This window comes from Panthera pardus, unplaced genomic scaffold, assembly GCF_024362965.1.
Source record: "Panthera pardus isolate Hobbes unplaced genomic scaffold, ASM2436296v1 HiC_scaffold_2, whole genome shotgun sequence".
NCBI classification, from domain to species: domain Eukaryota; kingdom Metazoa; phylum Chordata; class Mammalia; order Carnivora; family Felidae; genus Panthera; species Panthera pardus.
The window spans coordinates 4,820,576-4,843,966 of NW_026526765.1; the positions used below are offsets into that span (position 1 = coordinate 4,820,576).

The 23,391-nt window shown below is 53.5% G+C and overlaps 1 protein-coding gene across 1 annotated transcript in view; it reads left to right on the top strand.

Annotated features, from left to right (window-relative positions):
• Positions 1–337: 337 nt before the first annotated feature.
• UBE2QL1 (ubiquitin conjugating enzyme E2 Q family like 1) overlaps positions 338–23,391 on the top strand; it is a 40,674-nt gene continuing 17,620 nt past the window's right edge. The window contains exon 1 of the mRNA XM_019450823.2: positions 338–1,733. Within this exon, the coding sequence (XP_019306368.2) occupies positions 921–1,733 (813 nt within the window). The 5' untranslated portion in view covers positions 338–920. The remainder of the gene's footprint in view (positions 1,734–23,391) is intronic.

The window sequence follows — 23,391 nt, forward strand, 5'->3', positions numbered from 1 at the left end:
GGGGGCGGCGGCGAGCCCGCATCCCGGGCCGAAGGCCCCTGAGCCCCCGCCCCCACCCCCCCGCGACCCCCGCGGGCGCGCGCGCGCGCCCCCTCTCCCGCCGCTGTCCGCCGTCGCCCGGCTTCCGCGGGCCGCTCGGCCCCGCGCCGCTGCCCCGCCGCCCGGCGCCCGGCCAGCCCGCCGCGCGCCGCTGTCTCCCCCCAGCGGCCGTGGCGTGTCGCCGCGGGAGCCGGGCGGCGGGCGGGCGGGCGGCGGGGGCGGCTCGGCGCAGGCAAGCCCGCGGCTCCGCCCCGCGCGCCCCCCCCCCCCCCCCCCCCGGCCGGCAGGGCCGCCCCCTCCGCGCCGCGCTCGGCTCAGACGGAGCAGCCGCCTCTGCAATGTCAGCAGCCGCAGCGGCGGCGGCGACGCGAGCGGCAGCGGCCGGGGCCCCGCGGTAGCCGCCAGCGCGGCACGGTCCGGCGGGCGCGCACGGCGCGAGCCCGCGGCCACCTAGCTGCCTCCGGGGCGCTGCGGACGGCTCTGCGCGCCCCGGCGCGGCGCTCGGACTCCAGGCCGGTCCGGCCGCGGCCGCGCACAAAGGACCGCGGACGCCGGGCTCCCGGGGGCTGCGCCCAGGGACCGGCCGGGGAAGGGGGCGGGGGGGACGACCAGCCGCTGCCGCGTCCCCTCCACGCCTCCCCTCGCCTGGCGGCCGGAGCCCGAGCCGGAGCGGGCCCCGTCATATGACAGCGGCGACACCGCGGCCGGCGAGCGCGCGTGCTGCCCACTCGGCTGCGCCACGGCCGCCGGCGCCGGGGGTGGCCCGCGCCGCGCCCCGCTGAGCGCTCGTCCGTCGCCGCCGCCCCGCGCCCCCCGCGCCCCGACTCTCGGGCCCCGGGGGCAGGAGCCGAGGGGAGCCCCCCGCCGGCGCCGAGCCTAAAATGGCCACGCTGCTCCGCAAAATCGGGCTCATCCGCCTGCACAACCGGGACACCGAGGACCCCAAGCACCACCACAACCACCGCGGCGGCGGCGGCGGCCAGCAGAGCGCGTCGCTGCGCGGCAAGGGCGGCGCCAAGAGCGGCGGCCACAAGCAGCAGCAGCAGCAGCAGCAGCAGCAGCAGCACCCCGGGGGCGCGGGCGACGCGAGCCCCGGGCCCGGCAAGGGCAAGGGCAAGCGCGCGGCGGAGCCGGCCCCGCGCGACAAGCCGCCGCAGCCGGCCGCGGGGGCGGCGGGGGCGGCGGGCGCCGGGGGCCCCCGGGAGCGGGCGGCGGGCGCCAGGGCGGGGCCGGGCCCGGCGGCGGCGGCGGCGGCGGCGGCGGCGGCGGCGACGGCGGGCGGCAGCCTGGTGCCCGCGGCGCGCCAGCAGCACTGCACGCAGGTGCGCAGCCGGCGGCTCATGAAGGAGCTGCAGGACATCGCGCGCCTCAGCGACCGCTTCATCTCGGTGGAGCTGGTGGACGAGAGCCTCTTCGACTGGAACGTGAAGCTGCACCAGGTAGACAAGGACTCGGTGCTGTGGCAGGACATGAAGGAGACCAACACCGAGTTCATCCTGCTCAACCTCACCTTCCCCGACAACTTCCCCTTCTCGCCGCCCTTCATGCGGGTGCTCAGCCCGCGCCTGGAGAACGGCTACGTGCTGGACGGCGGCGCCATCTGCATGGAGCTGCTCACGCCGCGCGGCTGGTCCAGCGCCTACACCGTGGAGGCCGTCATGCGCCAGTTCGCCGCCAGCCTGGTCAAGGGCCAGGTAAGGCGGGCGGGCCGGCGGGGAGGGCGGGGGCGCGGGGCGCCGGGCGGCCGCTTCCAGACCCGCCTCCGACGGGGCGACGCTGCGGGGGCCCAGCGCCGTCCCTCCGGGTCTCCGGTCTCCGCGGGCGCTCGCGCGCGCTCGTTCGCTCGCTCGCTCTGCGCGTCTCGCCACCACCGTTCGTCCTGCGTCCCGCTTCCCCGCCCCCGCCCCCGTGCCCGGGGCTCGGCTCCCTTTCTCCGTCCACCCCCCACCCCGTTTCTGCTGCGCCTCACCCCTCCCCGTCGCCCCTCGCGCCCCACCCCTCCGCCCCCTGCCCTTGGCGGCCTTCTCCACTCCGCATCCACCTCTCTCCTGCCCCCTTTGCCCCGGTGCATAGGCCGCATCTCCTACTCCTTCTCCCCCTTTCCTCCTTCCCAGCCCCCCTCCATCTCCCTGACCCCTCTCACTCCCTTCCCCCCATCTGTTTCTCCCCTTCTCGGAAACCCCATAATCTCCTGAAGGTGGAACTTTAGGGGTACCTCACGACCTGAACGCCCTGCTCTGCCCCCAACACACACACACACACACACACACACACACACACACACACACACACATCTTCTCAGCAGCATCTCAGGTGGGTGCTCCGCAGGGGTGTGGGGTGCCCTGCAGAGGGCTGGCCTGCTGGTGAACCTATAGCCCTGCTCTGCCGGCTCCTTCTGACAGGCATCTAGAGCAGAGGTGAAAATACTGCTCTTGAGAAATTTCACTGGAGCAGCCGAGGTGTGGTTTGAGTGGTTCCTTAAGTGCCAAGGCCAGACTCTGTCAAGGAAATGCCTGGCGCCTACCTGCCCCTTCCCGGAACCATCACCTCTGGGGCAGGTGTTCAAGGTCCAGGTCTCTCCGAGACCTGTTTCTTCCCTGGGTTTCCTCGTGCCTCTGCAAGTTAAATCCTTTCTCAGGGCTAAAGATTTTTAACTAAGTAGTGAACTCCCCCAGCGGGTAGGGGCGGGCAGCTCCATGCCTGAGGACCCCAGAGCAAAGAATGAATGCGTCTTCTCTGAACTGTGTTCCCACCTGGCTCCAGACAGGGGCATGATGGTTTTATCTTGCCACCCTGCATGCTCTTGATGATGCTCGAGTTGATTGATATTTTCCCGAATCAATATGAAGCAGTTGATAAGACCGTATTTTTGTATGGGCAGTTGTAGATTATGGAGAATCGTTGTTTCGTTTAGAAGACCCCGGATGACCTCGATTTGCTCATTCTACAGGCAGCATATCAGAAACCATCAGTCCTCTGTCACCTGCCTCTGTCCCTTTCACGGCAGGATCTTTTCACACTAATCAAATAATGCTTGTTCACTGCCAAGTTCACCAGAGGTAGAGCCCCTGGGAGTCTACTCAAATAGCGTCCTGACTCCAGTGGAGGAGCACTTCCTGCTTGCCCCTAGTCTGTTGTTACCAAGTAACCATCCTGCCGGTCTGTCTTTTCTGGGATTCATTCGGTTCCACTTATTTCCTGAGTTAGGAAAAGGATGCATATGACAGCTCTGGAGAGACATCTTTAACTGAGAGAGGTATAATGCTTTTGTGTCAGAGGTTCATACTGACTCCTTTCCGTTCAGCGCTGGCTCTGATGTAAGGTGCCTGAGATTTAAATACAAGCCACAGGAGTGGGGCCGGTGGGGGGAGGGGCCACCTTAGTTTATTTTTCCAACAGGATTTATACAAATGATGTGGAAGAATATTCTGCAAAAAAAAAAAAAAGGCCTTTGTTATCTGTTTCTTAAATCATTGTGAATCAGAACTTTCTGGAAGTCTTTACTTTCATTCTCCACGGTGAGATGACTTTGGGGATCAGGGGAAGAGGAATGTCATCTTATAGAGCCACAGAATCATGACATTTTAGGTTTGGAAGAGATCCTAGAGGTCCCTTGGACCACAGCCTGCATTTTGAAAGGTGCAAGAAAATAAAGATTTCAAATGGGAAGTGAGGACGTTTCTTAAAAAGAGATACATCTTTGTAAATTAAGTGGTTTCCACGTTTAAATTAATGTTGTGCATAATAATTGCATCGATGCCCGTGCACTTCTCTTAAAGTTCCTTGGGTATACGTTCCTTCCCTTCATGACCAAATTGAGCCTTACACACAGTTTGCAAGTTGCAAGATTATTGCTTTCATTGTTGAAAATAATTGTCAACATTTTTACTGATTAATTTCAAACCTCACTTAATTGAAGTCAGGGCCCTCCACCAAACCTGTTGTATTCCTATCCATTCTAAATTCTAGTGTGTAAAATACCTGAACTAAAGGCAAGAACACGGCAATGTATCAAATCACCAGCTCAACACCTTTGCCTTGTCTGTGCTGGCTTCAACACCCGAAAAGACACCAAAGGGGGATTCACGTCAGCTATTCAGAATGCAACATACAAATAGGAGAAATGAAGCCATGATGTTTCAAGATCCTGTGCGGAAAAGGATTCTAACAGTGTTTCAGGGACCTGAACATTAGTGTGCCTTTCCGTTTCGAGGTCCCTGCTTACAGACTGCTCGGTGCAAATACTCTTTCCGTGGTGAAAGGTAACAGGCTTTGGCAAAGCCATCAAAACACCTGATGAGGTATTCGAAGACAGCCAGGACGGCCGAACCAATAATTAGTTTAGAGGAAAGGACCGTTCTACTCTAGTTAAATTCCCCTCTCTGTTGCCATTCCTTTTTTGGATTCGTGTGTCTTAAGAGACAAAGTTAAGAAAGGCTTTTTTCCCACTTGCATAACTGCTCAGCTTAACTTTCCAAATCGAGGGTGTACTAAGTTGGCTTTGTTTCTGCACCTTCGGAGAAACCGTAAGACACTTTTAAAGGTTCCATCGGGAGTGTGAAGAAAAGATTTGCTGAACGGTTTTGTGCATAAAATAAAAAGCTCAGGGTTATCGCAGGATACGATAAATTCAGTCGTGTCACGAGACCTCTACCTAGTGGGCCTGCGTTATCCGATGTCTTGCGTGCTGCTTTATGGATTGTGGTGGTTTTAAGTGAAATCGATGTGCATTTCTTGTAGGATGTGTTCTATGCAGACACAGTGAGACACATGCCCTGCTTGCTTATTGTCTATAACTAAGCCTTGTTCTGACCGAATGGAGACATTTTCAGTAATTCTTTTGGTTTTCCGCAATGAAGTGGAAAATTTCCAAACTTTTAAAGTGAACGGATGAAAATGTTGGATCATAATTTATATCCTTTATCATTTACCGAACCAAAAGAGACGCTCCCTGGCTCCAGGGTAGGATTTGTGACCTTCAGAAGCTGTAAGACGGTCCGGAAGTTCATTGCCGCGTGAGACCTAGCAGGTGGCCTCACACACAAGACTCCCCTTGCCAAGCTTTCCGAGTACAGACTCTGGAGACCTAGGCTCACTAGCACCAGCGTTGGAGGGCCCTGGTCGGGAAGCGACTCGGAGTTCCCTGGCTCACACACCAGGTTTGGAGCCTGGGATCACTAAATGATCGATAGAGACCCTCTCCTGGCAGTCGTTGGGGCAGAAGGGTCCCCAAAAGCCGTTTGAGGAGGCTCTAACTCAGCGTTCTGCTTGCACATCACTTTGCCTCCCGAGTGTCCCCTTTTCCAATCACTTAGACATTGCCAGGGGCAGGGAACCAGATGGCACTTCAAAGACTGTTCCTTACTCCTCCTCTGTTTTCCCAGAGCCAACCACACAGCTCAGCCCAACGTGCAGGCGATGCTCAGGATAATAGCAGCAGCTAACCTCACGGGGTGCTCTGTGCTAAGCCCCGGGCCAGCTCACACTTAGGCTGCGTCACCTCAGTTGGCACTAGTGTTTCCATGGTCCCCGTACAGGTGAGGAGACCGTAGCTCGGCACAGTCGGGGGAAGTCGATACCTCCTGTTCCAATTCTCGCGATGATTGGTAAAGCTCTGGAAACCGAGGATCCTCGGTAGTGAAGGCTGTCACAACTGGCAGAGTCCGACTGGGGGCCGTCTAAGCACCTGGCCGTCTCCTCCAGGCAGCGGTCTGCTGGGTGTGACCCGCGTGATAATCGTTTGTGGCCGCAGAGAACAGAATACCCAGGCAGGCGTCCGCAGAAGAATGAGAACAGCGGGACTGACACGGCCTCAGATCTCCGTGTTTGAACCACAAGCTGGGAAGCGATTCCAGGACAGTGATGTTTGCCTAACAGAGTTAGTTTCTGGGCTCTTTGAACAAAGGAAGCTGGCAGGTGTCTCCACTTGTCGGAACGTGGTGAAAACAGTAAAGCGCCCTGCAATTCAGCGGTTCGATGATCCAGGGCATCTCTGAGCTCGACCTTAGGACTTAAAGCTCTCTGCATCGTGCCACTGCGAATTGTGTGTGTGCACGCACACACGCACACAAATACAGCCTTCTTCAGAACTTCTTCTGAAGTGCAAAGTCTTGGAATAGCGTTTGACATATGGCCGCAAAATCTCCAGGTCTTCTCAGAAAGAGTGATGAAGATCAACCACCGTTTCTTTGGGTCCTAAAGTGCTGTGGTTTCTAAGCTGGTGTAATCAACACACGGGGTTTGAAGCCCTATACTGTTGGCCAGGCAGCTGTCAGGAAGCACCGTGGACTGCGGGGCGGTGGGGGGGGGGGGGGGGGGCAGGGTGGCGCTGAACAACAGACATTGGCCGTTCTGGAAGGCAGACGTCTGAAATCAGGTGTGAGCAGGGTGGGGTTCTCCTGGGGCCGCGTGGGAGACTTTCCAGGCCGCTCTCCGTGGCTCTCGGACTTCTCCCTATGTCTTCACGTGCTCCCCCCACCGTGTACATCTGTGTCCTCGTTTCGTAAGGACACCGGTCACATTGGCTGAGAGCCCACCCTAACGACATCAGATGGCTTTGATTGCCTCTGTAAAGACCCTGTCTCCAAACACAGTCACATTCCGAGGTGCCAGGGATTAGGAGTCAGTATGGGAATTGTGTAGGGTCATGATAGCAACCCAGAACAAGCCCAAATGGGGATTTTATAACCAGTTCAACCTCGTGTCTCTAGAGGCTTTTACTGGTTTGCAGAGTAATGTAGGTGAGGCCGATTCCTGTGAACGCAAGGCCACACTGAGGAGGGCCCGGGAGGGCCACCTTGGGATAGAGCCAGTAGCCCTTATAGGGGGAAGTAGTGGGGGCTGGGGGGGGTATGTATATAGAGTGTAAACAGTGATAACCAGGGGGCGGGTAAAGCCACGGGTTCACGAGCAGCATGGATTGGTGGGGAGTGCTAATGAGTCACTCTGTCGTTTTGTCCTGTGCCGAGTGTAGGTGACGGAGATAATTGCCCACCCAGGATGACTCTGCAGCTTGAGGTAGCCATGTGCTTGGCCGTTTGAAGAAAAAATAGCTTGTTCCGATATCAAGTAGGACGGGCAGGAGGACACAGACGGGACTCTGTATCCTAAAAATAGCCCTATGCCAAGTTGGCGGGCTCCCATAGCTGGATCCCTGGCGAGTGCGCAGCGCCGTGGCTGATGGTGCAGTTAAGAATAGTAGTGACTCACTTTACCCTGAGTTGTGGACTTTTGAGAATCTGAATTTGCAGGAAGAGAATGTAAATGCGTTTCTGTGCACGCTTCTGACTTGTGGGAAGGGATGTGACAGGTCTGTGTTTCTCGTTAAGGGACAGGATAATTTTGGGGGGGTTTCGTTCGTTGATGGAAAATGCCAACAAGTAACAACAATTCGAAGTTTGTTTTGAAGCCGGAGGCCCACAACCCAGAGCTCTGCCCTTTTTCATCCCTAGGGACAGGCGTGTGAGAGTCCACGCTTAGAAGTAAGGCGGCCTCGGTAGCAGTACGTTGGGGACAGCTAACAAACCCTCCGAGAGGGCTTCCATGTTTTGTTTGGTTTTTAAAGCAGCCACTAAGAGTGGGTCCTTTGAGCCACATTTCCGATCTCGTGAACCTGAGATGTTTGCCAGGTTGATAAGGTAATGGGGAGGCAAGAAAGAGGGAGGGGGGCAGGTGGGGCTTCATTCTTCTCTGCCAGTGGTTCTCAGCTCCCTCGGTAAATTGGATGCCCTGGGAGGCTTTCAAGGATTCTGGTGCCGGAGCCCTCCCCTCAGGATCAGGCCCTGGGGACGGCTTGGAAAAACTCCAAGGTGATTCTAATATGTGGCCAGGATTGAAAAAGCCACCCTGGGCCACGAGTTGCTCACCTTGTCCACGTGCATTTCCCTACCAGTGGCCACAGCAGGAGTGTCCGTGGCCGTGGAGGTAACTGTCTTACCTTCTCCCCTCCTGCCTTGTTGGACTCACTGTCCTGTGTCCGCCCTGGCTGAGCCCCCTGGGAGCCCTCCTCTTGTAGAGGAGGCCATCATAAAACCACGTCCTTCCTCCCTAAACCGAGGGGAGCATGGCCCCTGGAAAAGGAAGTGTGCTCGAGAGAGTTCACTGACCCATTAGACACAGCCGTGAGGGCTCAGGCACTCGGACTACCCAGAAGTAACTAGTAGGAATCAACCAGTTCCCATGACACAGGTATTGAGTGTCTACTATGTACTAGACAGTTACCGGGCATACAGTGGTGCCTAAGACACGCGTCGAGTGCCTGCCACGGAGAAGTACCCAGTGGGGACAATGACAAACCCATTCACGTTGGCCTTTGGCGTGTCAGGCAGCCCCACAGTCATACCTTGGTTGCTGTTTGGATAAGCGCCCCTTTGTTGGGTATCCGTGGCCCTGACATCTGGCAGTGGCCCATGTGTGCCCTGGGGATGTGGGAGAGGTGGGGTCCTGGGGTCAGTGGGATCTTCGAACGTTCTGTGTGATGTTCTCAGAAGGAGCATTGTCCCCTACAGGTGGGTGGGACTCTAACACTCAGGCTCGCTGCTTTCCTGAATGCTGTTTCATTGCCCGTAAATGGGACAATCAGGCATTCCCAAAACACACAAAGGAGTCATTGTAATGGCAGAAATGTTTCCAGTAACGTCTACGCTTCCCTACCCAGTAAGTCAGCAAGCTAAAAGGATTGTTTGCTCATTTTTCATCATCATACTTCATTCATTTGTTCACTCAGCACCCACCTACTGAGGGTCTACCTTGACTTGGCCATGGCAGCTACGTCACTCTTGGTGTCCCCAAGGCTTCCCTTCCCCATTCTTCATGTCATCCCTGGTCCTCCTCCTGGCCGGCCACTTCGGTGAGTCTAGGAGGGAGAAAGCAGTGTCGGGGGACCCAGGACCCCAGACTGAGAAAGTCGGGGGAAGAAGCAGATTTGGGACCTAACAGGTGGCAAAGGATGGGAAATGGAGAGCAGGGCGTGGCTATGGGAGCCGAGAAGTCACCTGACGAGCCCCTTCCCCAGCCGCAGGCTTGGGCGTGGGCAGGGAGCAGAGAGCTGGGACTCTGCCTTTCGTGTTTTCCCGCCTGCCTTTTCTTCTCCTCCCTGCGCTCCTGCCTCATTAGATGCTTGTCATCTCCTGCTTGGACCCCTGCAATGCTCCGTCCAGCCTCTCTGTCCCCGTCCTTCCTCCCTGCTGCCGCCTCCCTGGCTCCCCCAAGACGTAGGCCTGTCTCCCGCGCCCTTCATGACGCCCCTTATGGAATACCCCTCAAACCCTCCCCACCTGCTGTGGCCTCCTAGAGGTCTGTCCTCCACCAGCCTCTCCCAGCCCCAGCTGGTGGTCCTATACATCCTTGCTTGGCTCCTGGGCCGCGCCCCCCCTCCCCCCCGACATTCACCAGGTGAGGTCCAGCCGACCCCGATGCTCCAATTCCTCTGCAAAAAACCCTCTTCCGAAGCACTCACACTTTCTGGAAGGCACTCATTTCTGTTCTTATCCTGCTAGACTGCGTTTACGTATTACTCCCATTGCACGATACCAGACACATCGTGCGCGCCAAATAAATCGTTCATCACGCAACGTGCTTATCTCAGCAGACATCACAGTCCTTTCGCTTTGCCCCTGTTTGCAACACAACAGTAGGTGAACGTGTGTTGGCTGCTTACCATGGACAGGCTGCCGTGCAGATGCCTTGTGTTGGCCATCGGATTAAATCCTTGCAACAGCCCATGAGTCAGGTGCTATTTGTTCTTCCCATTTTACAGAGGAGGAGACTGAGGCTCGCTGAGGTTGAACCTGTGCCTAAGGCAGATGGCGAGTGAAGGGGAAAGCTGAGTTGCAATCAGGTAGTCCAGTGCCAGGACCGCCAGCTTTCAGTGAGCTGTTGGGTTGGCAAGTGGGAGCCATCCCGGCCAAGTGACACGTGCAGTTTGGTCGTCCCCCATGGGTCCCTGTGCACCTTTTAGAGACGCTTTTGCAATGATACCAAGCTTGGTTTTGCTACAACGCTCAGAATTGATCCACGAGGGAGGGATAACGTATCCAATCTACTGAATTACCAGCAAAGTTGGTCCAAATACGCTCACGGTACGAATTGTCTGAAATAGGAGAATGTTTTACATCTTTCAAAACTGTAGGAGAAAGACCATCGTTGTTGCCTTCCTTCTACACAGAAAAAGGAAAGGCATTTTAAAATTTCTGAAAAACCCGAGAAAGAAATGCTTTTGGAACATAATTGCTACTCCGGTTTAAAAAAATTACCACTTTATTTTTATTTTTTTTTTAATTTTTTTTTTAACGTTTATTTATTTTTGAGACAGAGAGAGACAGAGCATGAACAGGGGAGGGTCAGAGAGAGAGGGAGACACAGAATCTGAAACGGGCTCTGGGCTCTGAGCTGTCAGCACAGAGCCCGATGCAGGGCTTGAACTCACAGACCGTGAGATCATGACCTGAGCTGAAGTCGGCCGCTTAACCGACTGAGCCACCCAGGCGCCCCAAAAAATTACCACTTTAAAAATAAGTTCTGGAAAATGCCATTGCTCCATCACAATATTTGGCAAGCAGTCCCAAGATGTTTTTTTAATTAAAAGTTCTTTGATGAGAGAGGTAAGGAAATACTATCTTATAATGGATTCGACTGCACTTTGGATTGAAATGTGTTCAGCTTACTTGGAAATCGAAGCAAACATTTCCAGAAAAATATCAAGGTGGTGCTTTCTGTCTTTTGATCTTGAAGATCATACATTTCCAGAAATCAGAATATGGAGTAGCAGAATTGATTATTTGTGGGTTATAATAAAAAGCAGCCTTTACCATTTTACAAATTGGGACATTTCGCGCACGTAATTATTAAAACAATTATTTTTACCTTGTTGACACATATGAATTAGGGTGAATTTTGAGTGTCAGGCTGGGTGCCCATTTTGCTCCCCAGGAGACACCAGTCAGGAATTGGTTGTAAATGTACAAAATAAATATTAATTGCTGCAAGGAGTAATCTGGGTTGAGGTCTTTCACAATAATGACATCCACTAATTCACTCTATTTCCAGGCCAGGGAAAAGGAGAAATATTATGGAAGAAACTGGGAACTGAATCTTGTTACAAGCTTAAATTAATTGTAACTAGTGGAATATTACAAGCCTTTAAAATGTAAAACTTTTTAAAAAGTTATCAAACTACTAAATTAATCATTTCTTTAATCTCACTTTGTGCAAGGGGGCTGTTTCTCAGGGAAGCTTCTTTGCATGCAGAGAACACGTCCCTGGGCTGAGAGCCCCCTCCAGGCCCTCCGGGGCGGGGGGGGGGGGGGGGGTGGGAAGCATATCACACGGGTTAGGGTCCTGGGGAAGTGGCCTCCACCAGCCCAGAAGGAAGCCGCCCAGAGTGGCCGCAGAGATCCCCCGGCTCACAGATCTGCTCGTTTATTCTTTGATCACGTGTGCAGTGTATATTAGGAAACATCATAATCTGAGCTCTTCGAAAACAGTTTCTCCAACAGTAGGATCAACCAGTAAAATTATTTAAAGCTTAAAGGAAATTATTATAATTCATAAATCAAACTAATCTAAAAAAAAAAACAAAACGTGAGTTTGAACTCTGCTGGATTGAATTAGGATGATTTTTTTTTAAGTTATTTTATTTAAAGGGAGATCCTGGCATCTGCCTTTCTGTGGTTAGGAGAGATTGGTTATTCTCCCAGATCCATCGGAGAAGAACTGGAGCCCGCAGGAGCCCTTTCTGCCACCTCTGACCCTGACAAGGCCACCTTGAGGACTACACGGTCCCTTGGCATCTGGGGAGGCCTGTGGACCCCTCCTCGGGGCAATTTTTTTAATGCACAAAAGAAAATTCATAGGATTTCAAAGGAAATCAATTACATTTAAGTACAATTACCACATTTTTAAAAGTGATGGACTAAAATAGAAATTAAGAAGCACCTCTTTATGAACATGTTTAATATGGAAATCTAAAGACAGATCTGATGACTCCTCTAATTGGAGGTAGTAACTAACGGCATTTCAAGATATCTATTCCAAAGGTAACGTGATTTTGGTTTTTTTATCTCAATTTCTGTTGGTGACAGAGTCAAGGCTGTGGTTTGTTACCTCCCATCCTAATTAAACGATGTCCTGAGTGGCAGTTAGGAGGTAGTGAAAATAAAGGCATGTTTTCCATCCAAGCTTCTGTACCCTTGTACCCTCATGGATACGTGGCCCCAGTTAAGAACTCCAGGTAGTTCGTGGCTGTCAGTGTTGACGGCTGTCTTGGGAAAGCTCTACAGGTGTATCATGCAGCTCGTGGCCAGAACCACTGGGAATGAGGCTTAGAAGTCCCAACATACAGTCAGCTCTCCCATCGTCCTGTTGGGATAAAGCCGTGGACATCAAGGTGAGGGAAGGGCTCTGATACCATCCGTCTTCCGGAACCTCCTTCCCTGCTGGGCAGGTGGCCACCTCTTTGAGCCTCAGGGACCTCACCCGAAGATGGAAAGTGTAATCCCATTCTACAGGTGAATCGTGACCCAAAGGAAGTGATGTTCCAAGTGCCACGCACAGAGGGGGCCATCAATAGATGTTCCTTCTTTCGAAGAAGTAGAGTAGGCAGTGAAATAAACACACAAGGAAACTGTCACCAAAGACCCAGAACTGACTCACGTTTAAATCCATTACACGAAGGGATAAGCTTTCATAGCTGTTAGCATTTCAGGGCTATGTTGACATCCAGTTGGCTCGAATTTTTTCATATCTGACCACGATTTTACAAATACTCACAAAAGTCTCAGGGTAGCCTGTCTTTTTTCCCCTCGGAGCCGCTGCCTCTTACTGTGTCACTGCCTCTGTTGGCTTTGCATTGTCAAGTCCTTGTACTTTGCCAGGATCTGGTTTCTGACAGTAACCGTGACTCTGTATAGTCCAGCCACAGATCAGAGGCTATTTTTCACCTTTACAACTTTGCTCTCTCAGGAATCCTATTTGTTAGCGTATCTTTACATTAGCTTAATTTTCTTTGCTGCTGCTAAGTCAGAAAATTACGTGTGAGAATATTGTTACTGAATATGTTTACTTTTACCCTATCTCCGCACACACCAAATGGCTTTGTTTAGCCATTAACTATGGCTGAGATGCTTTGATTCATTATGGAATATGATAACTGGGACACTTTGGGGTTACCATTTTCTTTTAAGATGAAGACCTGGCTTAGAAACCAAATAATCACCCGGATTGTCTCAGTCCAGTGTCAGGAGAATTTCACTGTGGTCGGGTATTGCCTTTCTTTCTTTTTTTTTTTTTTTTAATGTTTATTTATTTTTGAGACAGAGAGAGACAGAGCATGAACGGGGGAGGGTCAGAGAGAGAGAGGGAGACACAGAATCTGAAACAGGCTCCAGGCTCTGAGCTGTCAGCACAGAGCCCGACGCGGGGCTCGAACTCACAGACCGTGAGATCATGACCTGAGCCGAAGTCAGACGCTTAACCGACTGAGCCACCCAGACGCCCCGGGTATTGCCTTTCTAGTACCTCCAGGAAAGTCCTTTCCTTGAGTGGAATTCAAGGGAGATCTAGTTGAAAGCTCCAACCTGTAGGACTTCCTTCATTTTCTCAGGAACACCTGGGAGCTGATCCGTGACGTTGTGACAATTGGAGGCTAATCAAAGTGAACACCAGCTCCTGCCTCACATTCCATTAGGACCCTGAGCTCAGGCCCCACACCTAGGGCCGGTCTTCCCGCGTTTGCTTGGAGAGTGCCTGGATGCCTCCAGGGTCCGTGCAAATCCTAAGACTCGGGTGGGTGGGAGCAACATTCCCACGAGGAGAGGGGGTGGCCTAGAGTTCACTGATCCTCTGGCGTGTATAGGCTGAGTGGTGATTTTCCCACAGTTGAGCCATACTGAAATCTGAAACTCAACCTCTGAGGTCATGAGAGGCTCAAGCATCCTCTGCCCTCGTGTTTCTCAGCCCGTTGGGCCCAGCAGCCTAGGGAGGGGTGTTCTCTTGTACGTGAAGTTGGAGTTTGTAACATCTAAATCGGTTGACCGGCGTCAGTGGCTGGGGCCATAGCTGCCTCTTCCGGTGGGCGATGTTTTCAGCATCATAGCCAGCAAATGGAAACAGTTCTGGGGCGTCTGGGTGGCTCAGTCGGTTAAGCGTCCGACTTCGGCTCAGGTCATGATCTCACCGTCTGTGGGTTCGAACTCTGCATGGGGCTCTGTGCTGACAGCTCAGAGCCTGGAGCCTGCTTCGGATTCTGTGTCTCCCTCTCTCTCTGCCCCTCCCTCACTCTCTCTCTGTCTCTCAAAAATATACAAAAATATTAAAAAAGAAAAGAAACAGTTCTACTCACCGTTGCTCAGACTGAGTTTTCGCATTTGAGTCTCTTTTTCTCTCCTGCAGACTATCTAGCTGTCATCAGATCTTTTGGTTGACATCATTTCAGTCACCCTAGCCTAAGAAAAATATTAAAGGACTTCAGTCTGCACCTTGACCCTGACCGCACAGCCCTGAGTCTCTGGGGCTTGCTGGTCCCCTGTTCAGATAAGCCTTGGGCTCTGCAGGCTTTGCTGGGAAGGTCGAGCCCAGCGGGCTGTGCGCCTGCTGTCAGGCAGCCCTCGACGTCATCGCCCTTGACGAGGCCATAAACGGCACAAGGGCAGGCCACACTGTTGAACTTTTAAGGCCTGTGGACGAAGGGATCCGTGGTGCCACCTCAGAAGTGGGTGTGCGTCAGCACCCAATCGGGAGAGACCCTCAAACCCGGACACGGGAGGAGGTACACGAAGGGTGCAGCCGTCTCTAAGAGGCATGAGTGCAGGAGGAGGGCGGGAGGGCACCAGCAGGTGCCGGCCGATGCAGGGTGGGCCGGTGGGGGCCAGGAGCCCCCAGCCCAGAGCGTGGTTTGCACGTGGCTTTGCCACGTCAGAGCACATTCACGTGCGTGCTTTTTGGAGGTCCAAGACAGGCAGGGCTTCGGGCGCGAGGAGCACAATGGGCTCGGCTGGCAGCCAGCAGGGGCGAGGCGGGTGTCTGTTTTCTGGAGCGCCCGTCCGTGACGGGATTGAACCAGACCTCTGCTTCTCCAGCGGGAACTAGGGACTTCGAATTCTGAGGTGCATCTTCTTCCCTCCGTGTGGTCTCATTTTGTAGCATCATCACGTAGGTCTTGTCAAAGATCCGGGTGTGAGAGGCCACTATTAGAAGACGGTCCGGCACAAAGCAGTGGCTCTAGGACTTGAGGGACAAAGGACTGTGCCCTCACTCAGCACGCACTCAGGACACGATGGGCCTCCTCCCGGTGGGCCCAGCCCCGTAGATTCAGTGGAAACTTCCATACTGGACTATTAAATTAAGTTGCCTAAAGGGTTGAGGAAAATTCAGGCTCCTACATCTACCCGGAAAGGCTATTATTTTCTAATGCGTTTGGTCTTAAGAAAAATAATTCAGTAATGCTACCTGGTCTGATAAGGCAGGTATAGTTTGAGTGATAAGAAAGGAGAATTTTTCTTTTTAAAAAATTTTTTAAAGTTACGTATTTATTTATTTTAAGAGACAGAGAGCATGAGCAGGGGTGGGGCAGAGAGAGAGAGAACGAGAGAGAGGGGAAATCCCAAGCAGGCTCCACGCTGTCATTGCAGAGCTTGCTGACGTGGGGCTCGAACTCACAAACCATGAGATCACGACCAGAGCTGAAATCAACAGACACTTAACTGACTAAGCCACCCAGGTGCCCCGAAGGGAGAATTTTTCATAGGCGATCTTTGCTTTCAGACATAGGATTCTCTGAATCATCCGGTCAGTCGTCGTCGGCCAGTGAGTATCTTCCTTTCCTGTTCCCCGTTATGTTGTTCCCATGAATATCGCTACTTTGTATCCCATCTTCTTCTCTCCCATCTCCTGCGGGGATCACCTGCATCTCGCTAGTTTCTGCGGTTCTTCGAAGCCAGTAAGTCACAACACTTACGGGTAGGTAGCATCCTAGAAAATATTTCAGAATATTCTAGAAAGCATCGCTGAGGTTGGAGGACTAAAACCTTTTAAAACCCATTTCTTGCAAACCTTACGCATGTACCATATGTTAAATTTATCACACGGTAATGTGAAGAAAGTCTGGGGAAAGAATGCGGGTTTGGGAATGACTGCAGAGAAAAGAAAGAGCCACTTGGATGAAGAGGAGTGTGGGGTTTGCTCGGCGCGGGCAAACCCTATCTCCTTGCTGGTGTACGTTGTAAAGCTTGTGGGCTTGTTGTGTGGCCAGTACCCCCTCCCACAGTCCGTGGGCTTCAGGCCTTAGGCCACAAGGGGCCAGGAGCTGGGCCTTGATCCACAGGTTTCCCAAAGCCCAGGTTTACGCGCAACATTTGTGCTGTGATTTTACACTGACTCTTTTTCCAGAATAGTCTAAGGTATTTTTTTTTTTTAATTCGTTGAATCACATAATTAAGCAGGGTTGGGAAAAGTAGACGTAGTGAATGAGCTCACCAAGATGTCAGTGACGTTTCTTGAGCTTTGATAACATTGGCATTTCTTTGCCATTTAAAGCAAATTCTCTTCGCGTGTATTATGGTTTTAAATTCCTCGGTGGGAACAACAAAGCTACAGGAGATTGAAAATCCTGCACCAGACAAAATTCCAAAAGTCCTAGGTCAGAGGCGTGAGTTGTTTTCCCGTCAATGGAAAAAGATGAGAAGTAGTTTCCAGCCCATTCCCATAGAACACTCCAGCACACGTACTCGCTGTCTGTCTGTCTGTTCGTAGAGTCCTCGTTGGAAGCACCTGATTTCACTGTTGCATCCGCGAACGTGTGGTTCTCGCCACTGCTGGCCGCCCTTCTCGGGTAGAGCTGGGCCAGGGCCACTGTGTGCAGGTCCCCGGGAAAGAGGCAGGCTCAGCCTGCCCGCGCTCACCCGCCGAGCTCAGAGCGGGCACCCTCCTGGCAGCCGCGGGTCCGGAAAGGCCGCCTCCGGCCCGGGCTCCCTGGCGGGCTGCACAGCACTGCACCAGGTGCACACAGAGGCGTCAGGTGTCCCCCCCCTTCGGATGTCAAATGTCTCAATGACATTTGGGACGTTGATTATTTGGACTGGAGGGCGGCTGTTGCCTGTGCTGGATATTTTTATGTGGTACAGCCGGAAGCATTCGGAGCTCTGAGGGCCACCTGTGCTGGTGTCCTGAGGAGAAGCCACCCCTCCGAGGGATCAATGACATCATCCTCACGCAGGACCCATGAGGGGCAATGCCAGAATCCGGCACTCAGTAAACGTGACCGCCTTCTTAGTTTTCTTCGACTCGTAACAAAGACACTGAAATTTCAGAGCAAAGCGGAGTAGCAGACAGTACTTAGGTTCTGTCTAAATAAGAGTGGCTATTTTAACGTCATAGCAGAAAACCGGGAAATTAGCAAGATATAACTCACCAAATTGCTGTCCTGTGACCGGCGTCAGCCTTGGCCGCCACTGTCCAGGAGGAGAAGGTGCTAGGGAAGCCCATGGGAGACCCTGCACCCCCTACAGTCCCGCTCTGTGGGGCGCTCTGTGATGCTTCTCTGTGCCCACCCCCCACCCTGCTCAAGGACCCAGGACACAGCGGCTCAGAGTCAGGTCAGAGTCAGAGGTGGGGGGGGGGGGGGCCGGCACAGCCGGAGGACAGGAGCCAGCTCACTTCCTGCTTGGGGGTCAGCGTGGGGGGCCAAGACCCCGTCTCCCAACACCAGCTCCCAGCACACCATGGGCCACCTACACATGCTTCCAGAGTTAGCCCGTACCGGGCGTCAGAGGAAACGGAGTCTCCACTCATCATTTCCCCGTTTTCAAACTCTTTTGTTTCTCCTGTGCGGAACATTTATCTAACACGCCTTTTGTGTTATCACCTCCCCACTCACTACCGGTGGCCTCCCTCTGCAGTTCAGGCCCTAGCGTAGCCCTCCCTCCACTCCCCTGTCCTCCCCACTACCCCCCGCCCTCCCCTCCGCTCCCCCGTCTTCCCTCTGCTCCCCACCTGCTCAGGCCCCAGGACAGCAGGGAGGCCGGAGGGCGGTGAGCACCTGACTCTAGGGAGACTGGGCTCAGTGTCTCAGCAGTGAGTCTGCGGGTCCCTTCAGCCCCCCACCCCCTCCTCACACGCTGGAACAGGAGTCCATTCGGCATCCCTGGGAGGACTCAGCGAGCTGCCCCGGGAGGAGCTGCCTTGCCCCTTAGCACCCCAAGGCCAAGTGCCCCATGAGAATCCCAGCATCCATGCAGGCCCCTCTCCGCCTCACCTCCTCCTTGCAGCCTCTGCTCTCCCCCTGCCCCGCACTCTGGCTGAGCAGCTCCCTTCCCTGCGCAAGCCCAGAGCTTCCTGCTCCCAGCTCATGGGGCACATGCTTCCTCACGGGTCCCTGCTGTCTCCCAGCCTGGAGAACCATGTGATCCCCACAGGGGGAGCATCTCCCCATAAAGGGAGCGCCTCCCCACAGGGGGAGCATCTCCCCATAAAGGGAGCGCCTCCCCTCAGGGGGACCATCTCCCCATAAAGGGAGCGCCTCCCCACAGGGGGACCATCTCCCCATAAAGGGAGCGCCTCCCCACAGGGGGACCATCTCCCCATAAAGGGAGCGCCTCCCCACAGGGGGACCATCTCCCCATAAAGGGAGCGCCTCCCCTCAGGGGGACCATCTCCCCATAAAGGGAGCGCCTCCCCTCAGGGGGACCATCTCCCCATAAAGGGAGCGCCTCCCCACAGGGGGAGCATCTCCCCATAAAGGGAGCACCTCCCCTCAGGGGGACCATCTCCCCATAAAGGGAGCGCCTCCCCACAGGGGGAGCACCTCCCCACAGGGGGAGCATTTTGGTGGGGCTCCGTGGGGGCGCGTGGGGCCCACGAAGGTAGCCCTGCCCTCGAAGCTGGCTGTCAGCCGGCAACTGTGGCAGAATAACTGAGGCGGTGACCTTCAGGTACTGCAGGATCCTGAATCATCAAAGAGACTACAGGTGTCGAGTGCTCTGTAAATGTCGGGACAGTGGACGTTTTTAGCAACAAAACGACACTCGATCGAAAAGGCGATTGCCGGTTGACACTAAGCACCCAAATAATTTCACCCCCAGCACCGTGTGGATCCCACATGACTTGTGTTTTCTCTTTTTCTCTAAACGCGAAATCTACCGGTCACGGTGTTTTAGCAAACGAGAACTAGATTTATTGTTTTTGTTTTTAATCATGTGCCCTTGAAATGTCACCCTCCTACTTGCCAGAAAGCACGAGGCAGACGCCTGACAGGCCGAATCTGGGCTCCAAGAGACGGTGAGGGAGGGACCCCGTTCCACTTCCCAGCCGACTGATGGTGTCCCGGTTTGGGGTTCGGTTTTTACACAGTTTTAGCGTGAAGGGTGTGATTTGAATACTTGTCTGCAAACACCTTTTCCTTCATTTCTTCGTGGCCTTGTCCCTGTTGGAAGTTTCCGAGCCACTGTAAATTCACTCCCTCTCTTTCCCTCTCTCTCCTCTCTCCCCGTCTCTCCTCTCCCTCTCTCTCCTTCCCTCTCTCTCCCTCTCTCTCTCCCCCAGCACTCTTCTCCCTCTCTCCCTCCCTCCCTCTCTGTCCTTCCCTCTCTCCCTCCTCTCTCTCCCCCTTCCTCCTTTCTCTTCCTCTCTCCCTCCGTCCCTCTCTCTCTTCTTTCCCTCTCTCCTTCCCTTCCCCTCTCTCCTCTCCCTCTCTGTCCTTCCCTCTCTCTCCTTCCCTCTCTCTCGCTCTCTCTCCTTCCCTTCCCCTCTCTCCTCTCCCTCTCTCTCCTTCCCTCTCTCTCCTCTTCCCCATCTCTCCTCTCCCTCTCTCCCTCCCTCCCTCTCTGTCCTTCCTTCTCTCCCTCCTCTCTCCCCCTTCCTCCTTTCTCCCTCCCTCCCTCTCTCTCTGCTTTCTCTCCCTCTCTCCTTCCCTTCTCCTCTCTTCTCTCTCTCCCCCCCCTCTCTCTCTCCTCTCCCCACTCCCTTCCATTCAGCTGTGACTTTTCTGGTCGGAGCTGTATTCGGCTATATTATTATTCAGAGAATGCTGGGATCACAAGGCACCACAGACAGGTGGCTTAAACAGCAGACATTTATTTCCTCACAGTTCGGGAGGCCGGACCTCTGAGCTCTACGTGTGGGCAAGTTTGGTTTCCCCTGAGGCCTCTCCTAGACTGTCAAAGCCCTCTTCTCCCCGTGTCCTTACATGGGCGTCCCTCTGTGCGGTCTGTGTCCTGATCTCTTCTTACAAGGACACCTGTCACCTTGGACGAGGGCCCACCCGGATGGCTTCATTTTACCTTAATCGCTTCGGGAAAGATTCCGTCTCCAAATACAGTCAGATTCGGAGCTCCTGGGGGCGAGAACATCAGCATACATATTGGGGACACAGTTGAGCCCCAGACAGAGCCTTTCTTTCAAAGCGGGTGTCGGTGTAGACTGTGCTATGGACTTCCAGGCCCAGAACGTGCATTTGCCTGGGGCCGCAGAGAGAGAGGACACCGGGTATGCAGGGGCTGGCATCGGTGGTGTGGCTAATCCAGGAGGACCAGACCGTTGATGGTTTTTTTCCAACACCCGCTGGAGGGTCGGTGGTCCTAGAATTCAGCAGTAGTGGGCAGCCTAAGGTCGAAAGGATAGTGAATATGTTTTAATCCAATTGGTTTTTATGGCGAAACACCCAAGTCGATGCATTTTTTAAGATCAAAAGTTACTTTTGGGGCACCTGGGTGGCTCAGACAGTTAAGTGTCAGACTCCTGGTTTTGGCTCAGGTCATGATCTCATGGTTCATGAGTTCAAGCCCCACATTGTGCTCTGTGCTGACTGCTTGGGATTCTCTCTCTCCTTCTGTCCCTCTCTCTCTCCCTCTCTGTCTCTTCCCCTCCCCTGCTCATGCTCTCCTCTCTCTCCCTCTCTCAAAATAAACTTTAAAAAAAGAAGTTATGGGGCACCTGAGTGGCTCAGTCGGTTGAACATCCGACTTCGGCTCAGGTCATGATCCCATGGTTTGTGGGTTCGAGCCCCGTGTTGGGCTCTGTGCTGATAGCTCAGAGCCCGGAGCCTGCTTCGGATTCTGTGTCTCCCTCTCTCTCTGCCCCTCCCCAACTCGCACTCTGTCTCTCTCTCTCTCTTTCAAAAATAAACAAATAAATAAATAAGTAAACATTAAAAAAAATTTAAGCTGCTTTTGTCATTTTAGATATCCTTATCAAATTTCGATGTAGGATGCTTTCCAAAAACCCTCAGTTTCACTTGTACGGTAATTTGACTCATTGAATTTACAGTTCCGTCAGAAAACAAGTCTTAGTTGTAAATTTTATCGATCACTGGTGGAAACCAGGGTGCCACGGGTTTTGGTGGTCCACCACATCCGTCACGGAGTTTTGGGGGGGGGCCGTTTGCACTTTGCAGAGCAGAGGAATCCATTAAAATATGCCCAAATACCTCCAGTTGTCTGCATCCAGGATGCTGGAACAGGCAGGGGTCCCCCCCACAGGAAGGCTCCTGGCAGAGATAACAGACTTGATGTGTGGAGACGTGGCCTCTCCTCTTGTGCAGCTACGGTCCGCCCTTAACCCCTCCTGCCTTGTCTTCCCAGAAGTGTAGACTCTGGAGCAAACAGCCTGGCTGGGTCACCAGCACTGACAGAGGGTGGCAGTGTGGTCCGAGCCTTCCCTGCGGCTCCCCGGTCATGAGCGCCTTATGTCCGTGCGTCCAGACTCAAAGCTGGCACTGGCTTTCGGCATCTTGCCCACGCCCGACCACAGATGCCCACCCACCCCGGAGGTCCCGTGATGAGAGGGCTTTTCCGTAAACTTCACAAACATCAGGGCCCCCCAAAATACCAAAAGACTAGGTGCTTTATTATATGTATTCCAAGGGTTTTTATAAAATAAAAAGGCATATTCAAAGTGTTTATATAATTTTCTTATTCACATACTGTACCCTTAGATGTTCACGTTTTAATTTCGGGAGGCTATCTCTGACTCTCACGGTATTGTAATTAAAATGGTCTGTAGGGTTTTTTCTTCCACTACGTGCATTTGATGGGGAAAAAAAGCAATTAAATGAAAAAGAAACTGATTTTCTCTGTGTCTGTCGACTTTGATCTGCCTTCTCGATTATAATGATTTTTTAGGGAAGTAGATTGCTCTAATGCGGTTCAATTAAGCAGCATTTATTGAGTAGGAGTCAAATGCCCTTCGGCAGTGAAAGTGAACACGAGAGACGTTGCACATGGACACTCCGGTGAGCCCTGCATTGGTCAGTGGCCATTGTAGGACAATAGCACCAGTGAGGAGCGAGCTGTCCTAGTTGGGGACTGAGTTATAGGTCTGCTTCTGTGCACCAGCACTGCTTGGGTGGCCAAAGCAGACACCACAGCCCGGGCGGCTTCAACAATGTATTTTCTGGGGCACCTGGGTGGCTCAGTCGGTCAAGCGTCTGACTTCGGCTCAGGTCATGATGTTGCAGCTCATGAGTTCGAGCCTCGCGTCAGGCTCTGCGCTGACAGCTCGGAGCCTGGAGACTGCTTCACATTCTGTGTCTCCCTCTCTGCCCCTCCCCTGCTCACATTCTGTCTCTCTCAAAAATAAATAAACATTAAAAAAATTATTTAAAAAAAAAAACCAATGTATTTTCTCACAGCTCTGGAGTCTGTTCCTCTTCCTAGAAGGACGTGAGTCGTCCCGGCTTGGGGACCCACCCTAGCGACCTCGTTAAAGCTTCCTCGCCTCCTTGCAGACCCCGTCTCCAAATACAATCACAGCAGAGACAAAGGCTTCAGTGTACGGATTGGAGGGGAATGAAATTCAGTTCGTGACACATCTTTCACGTGATCTTTTTCTTTGCCGTTTGAATTTTTTATTTTGTCCTTTGCCCATTTGTACTTGGATTGCAATCTGCCTTATTTTCCTTAGGAACTTGGCCGTCAAACTGAGTCCTAGCAATCTTTGTCAGGGGTCTATTGCTACCTAACAAATCAACCCGAGATTTGGTGGCCTGAGACAACAAGCGCGTGCTTGTCTCACCGTTTCTGTGGTCGGGCGCGTCTGGCTCTGGTCTCCCCTCGAGCGGCTGCCAAAAGGTGGCGGGGCTCAGCTTCCAAGGTCTTTCGTGTGGTGCTGCCAGGGTTGGGTTCCTTGATGGCAGTTGACCGGAGGCCTCTTCCTGGGGCAGCTCACAATATGGCGGCTCGTGAGAGAAGGAGAGGGGCCCAGACCGAAGACGCATCCCAGCACTTCACCCTACACTGTTCCTTAGACGTAAGTCACAGGTCCCGTCCACACTCGAGGGAAAGGACGTGGACACCAGGGATGGGGACCGTGGTGGCATTGGTAGAGGCAGCCCGCCCCAGGGTCATGGAGTATTTGCTGATAGTG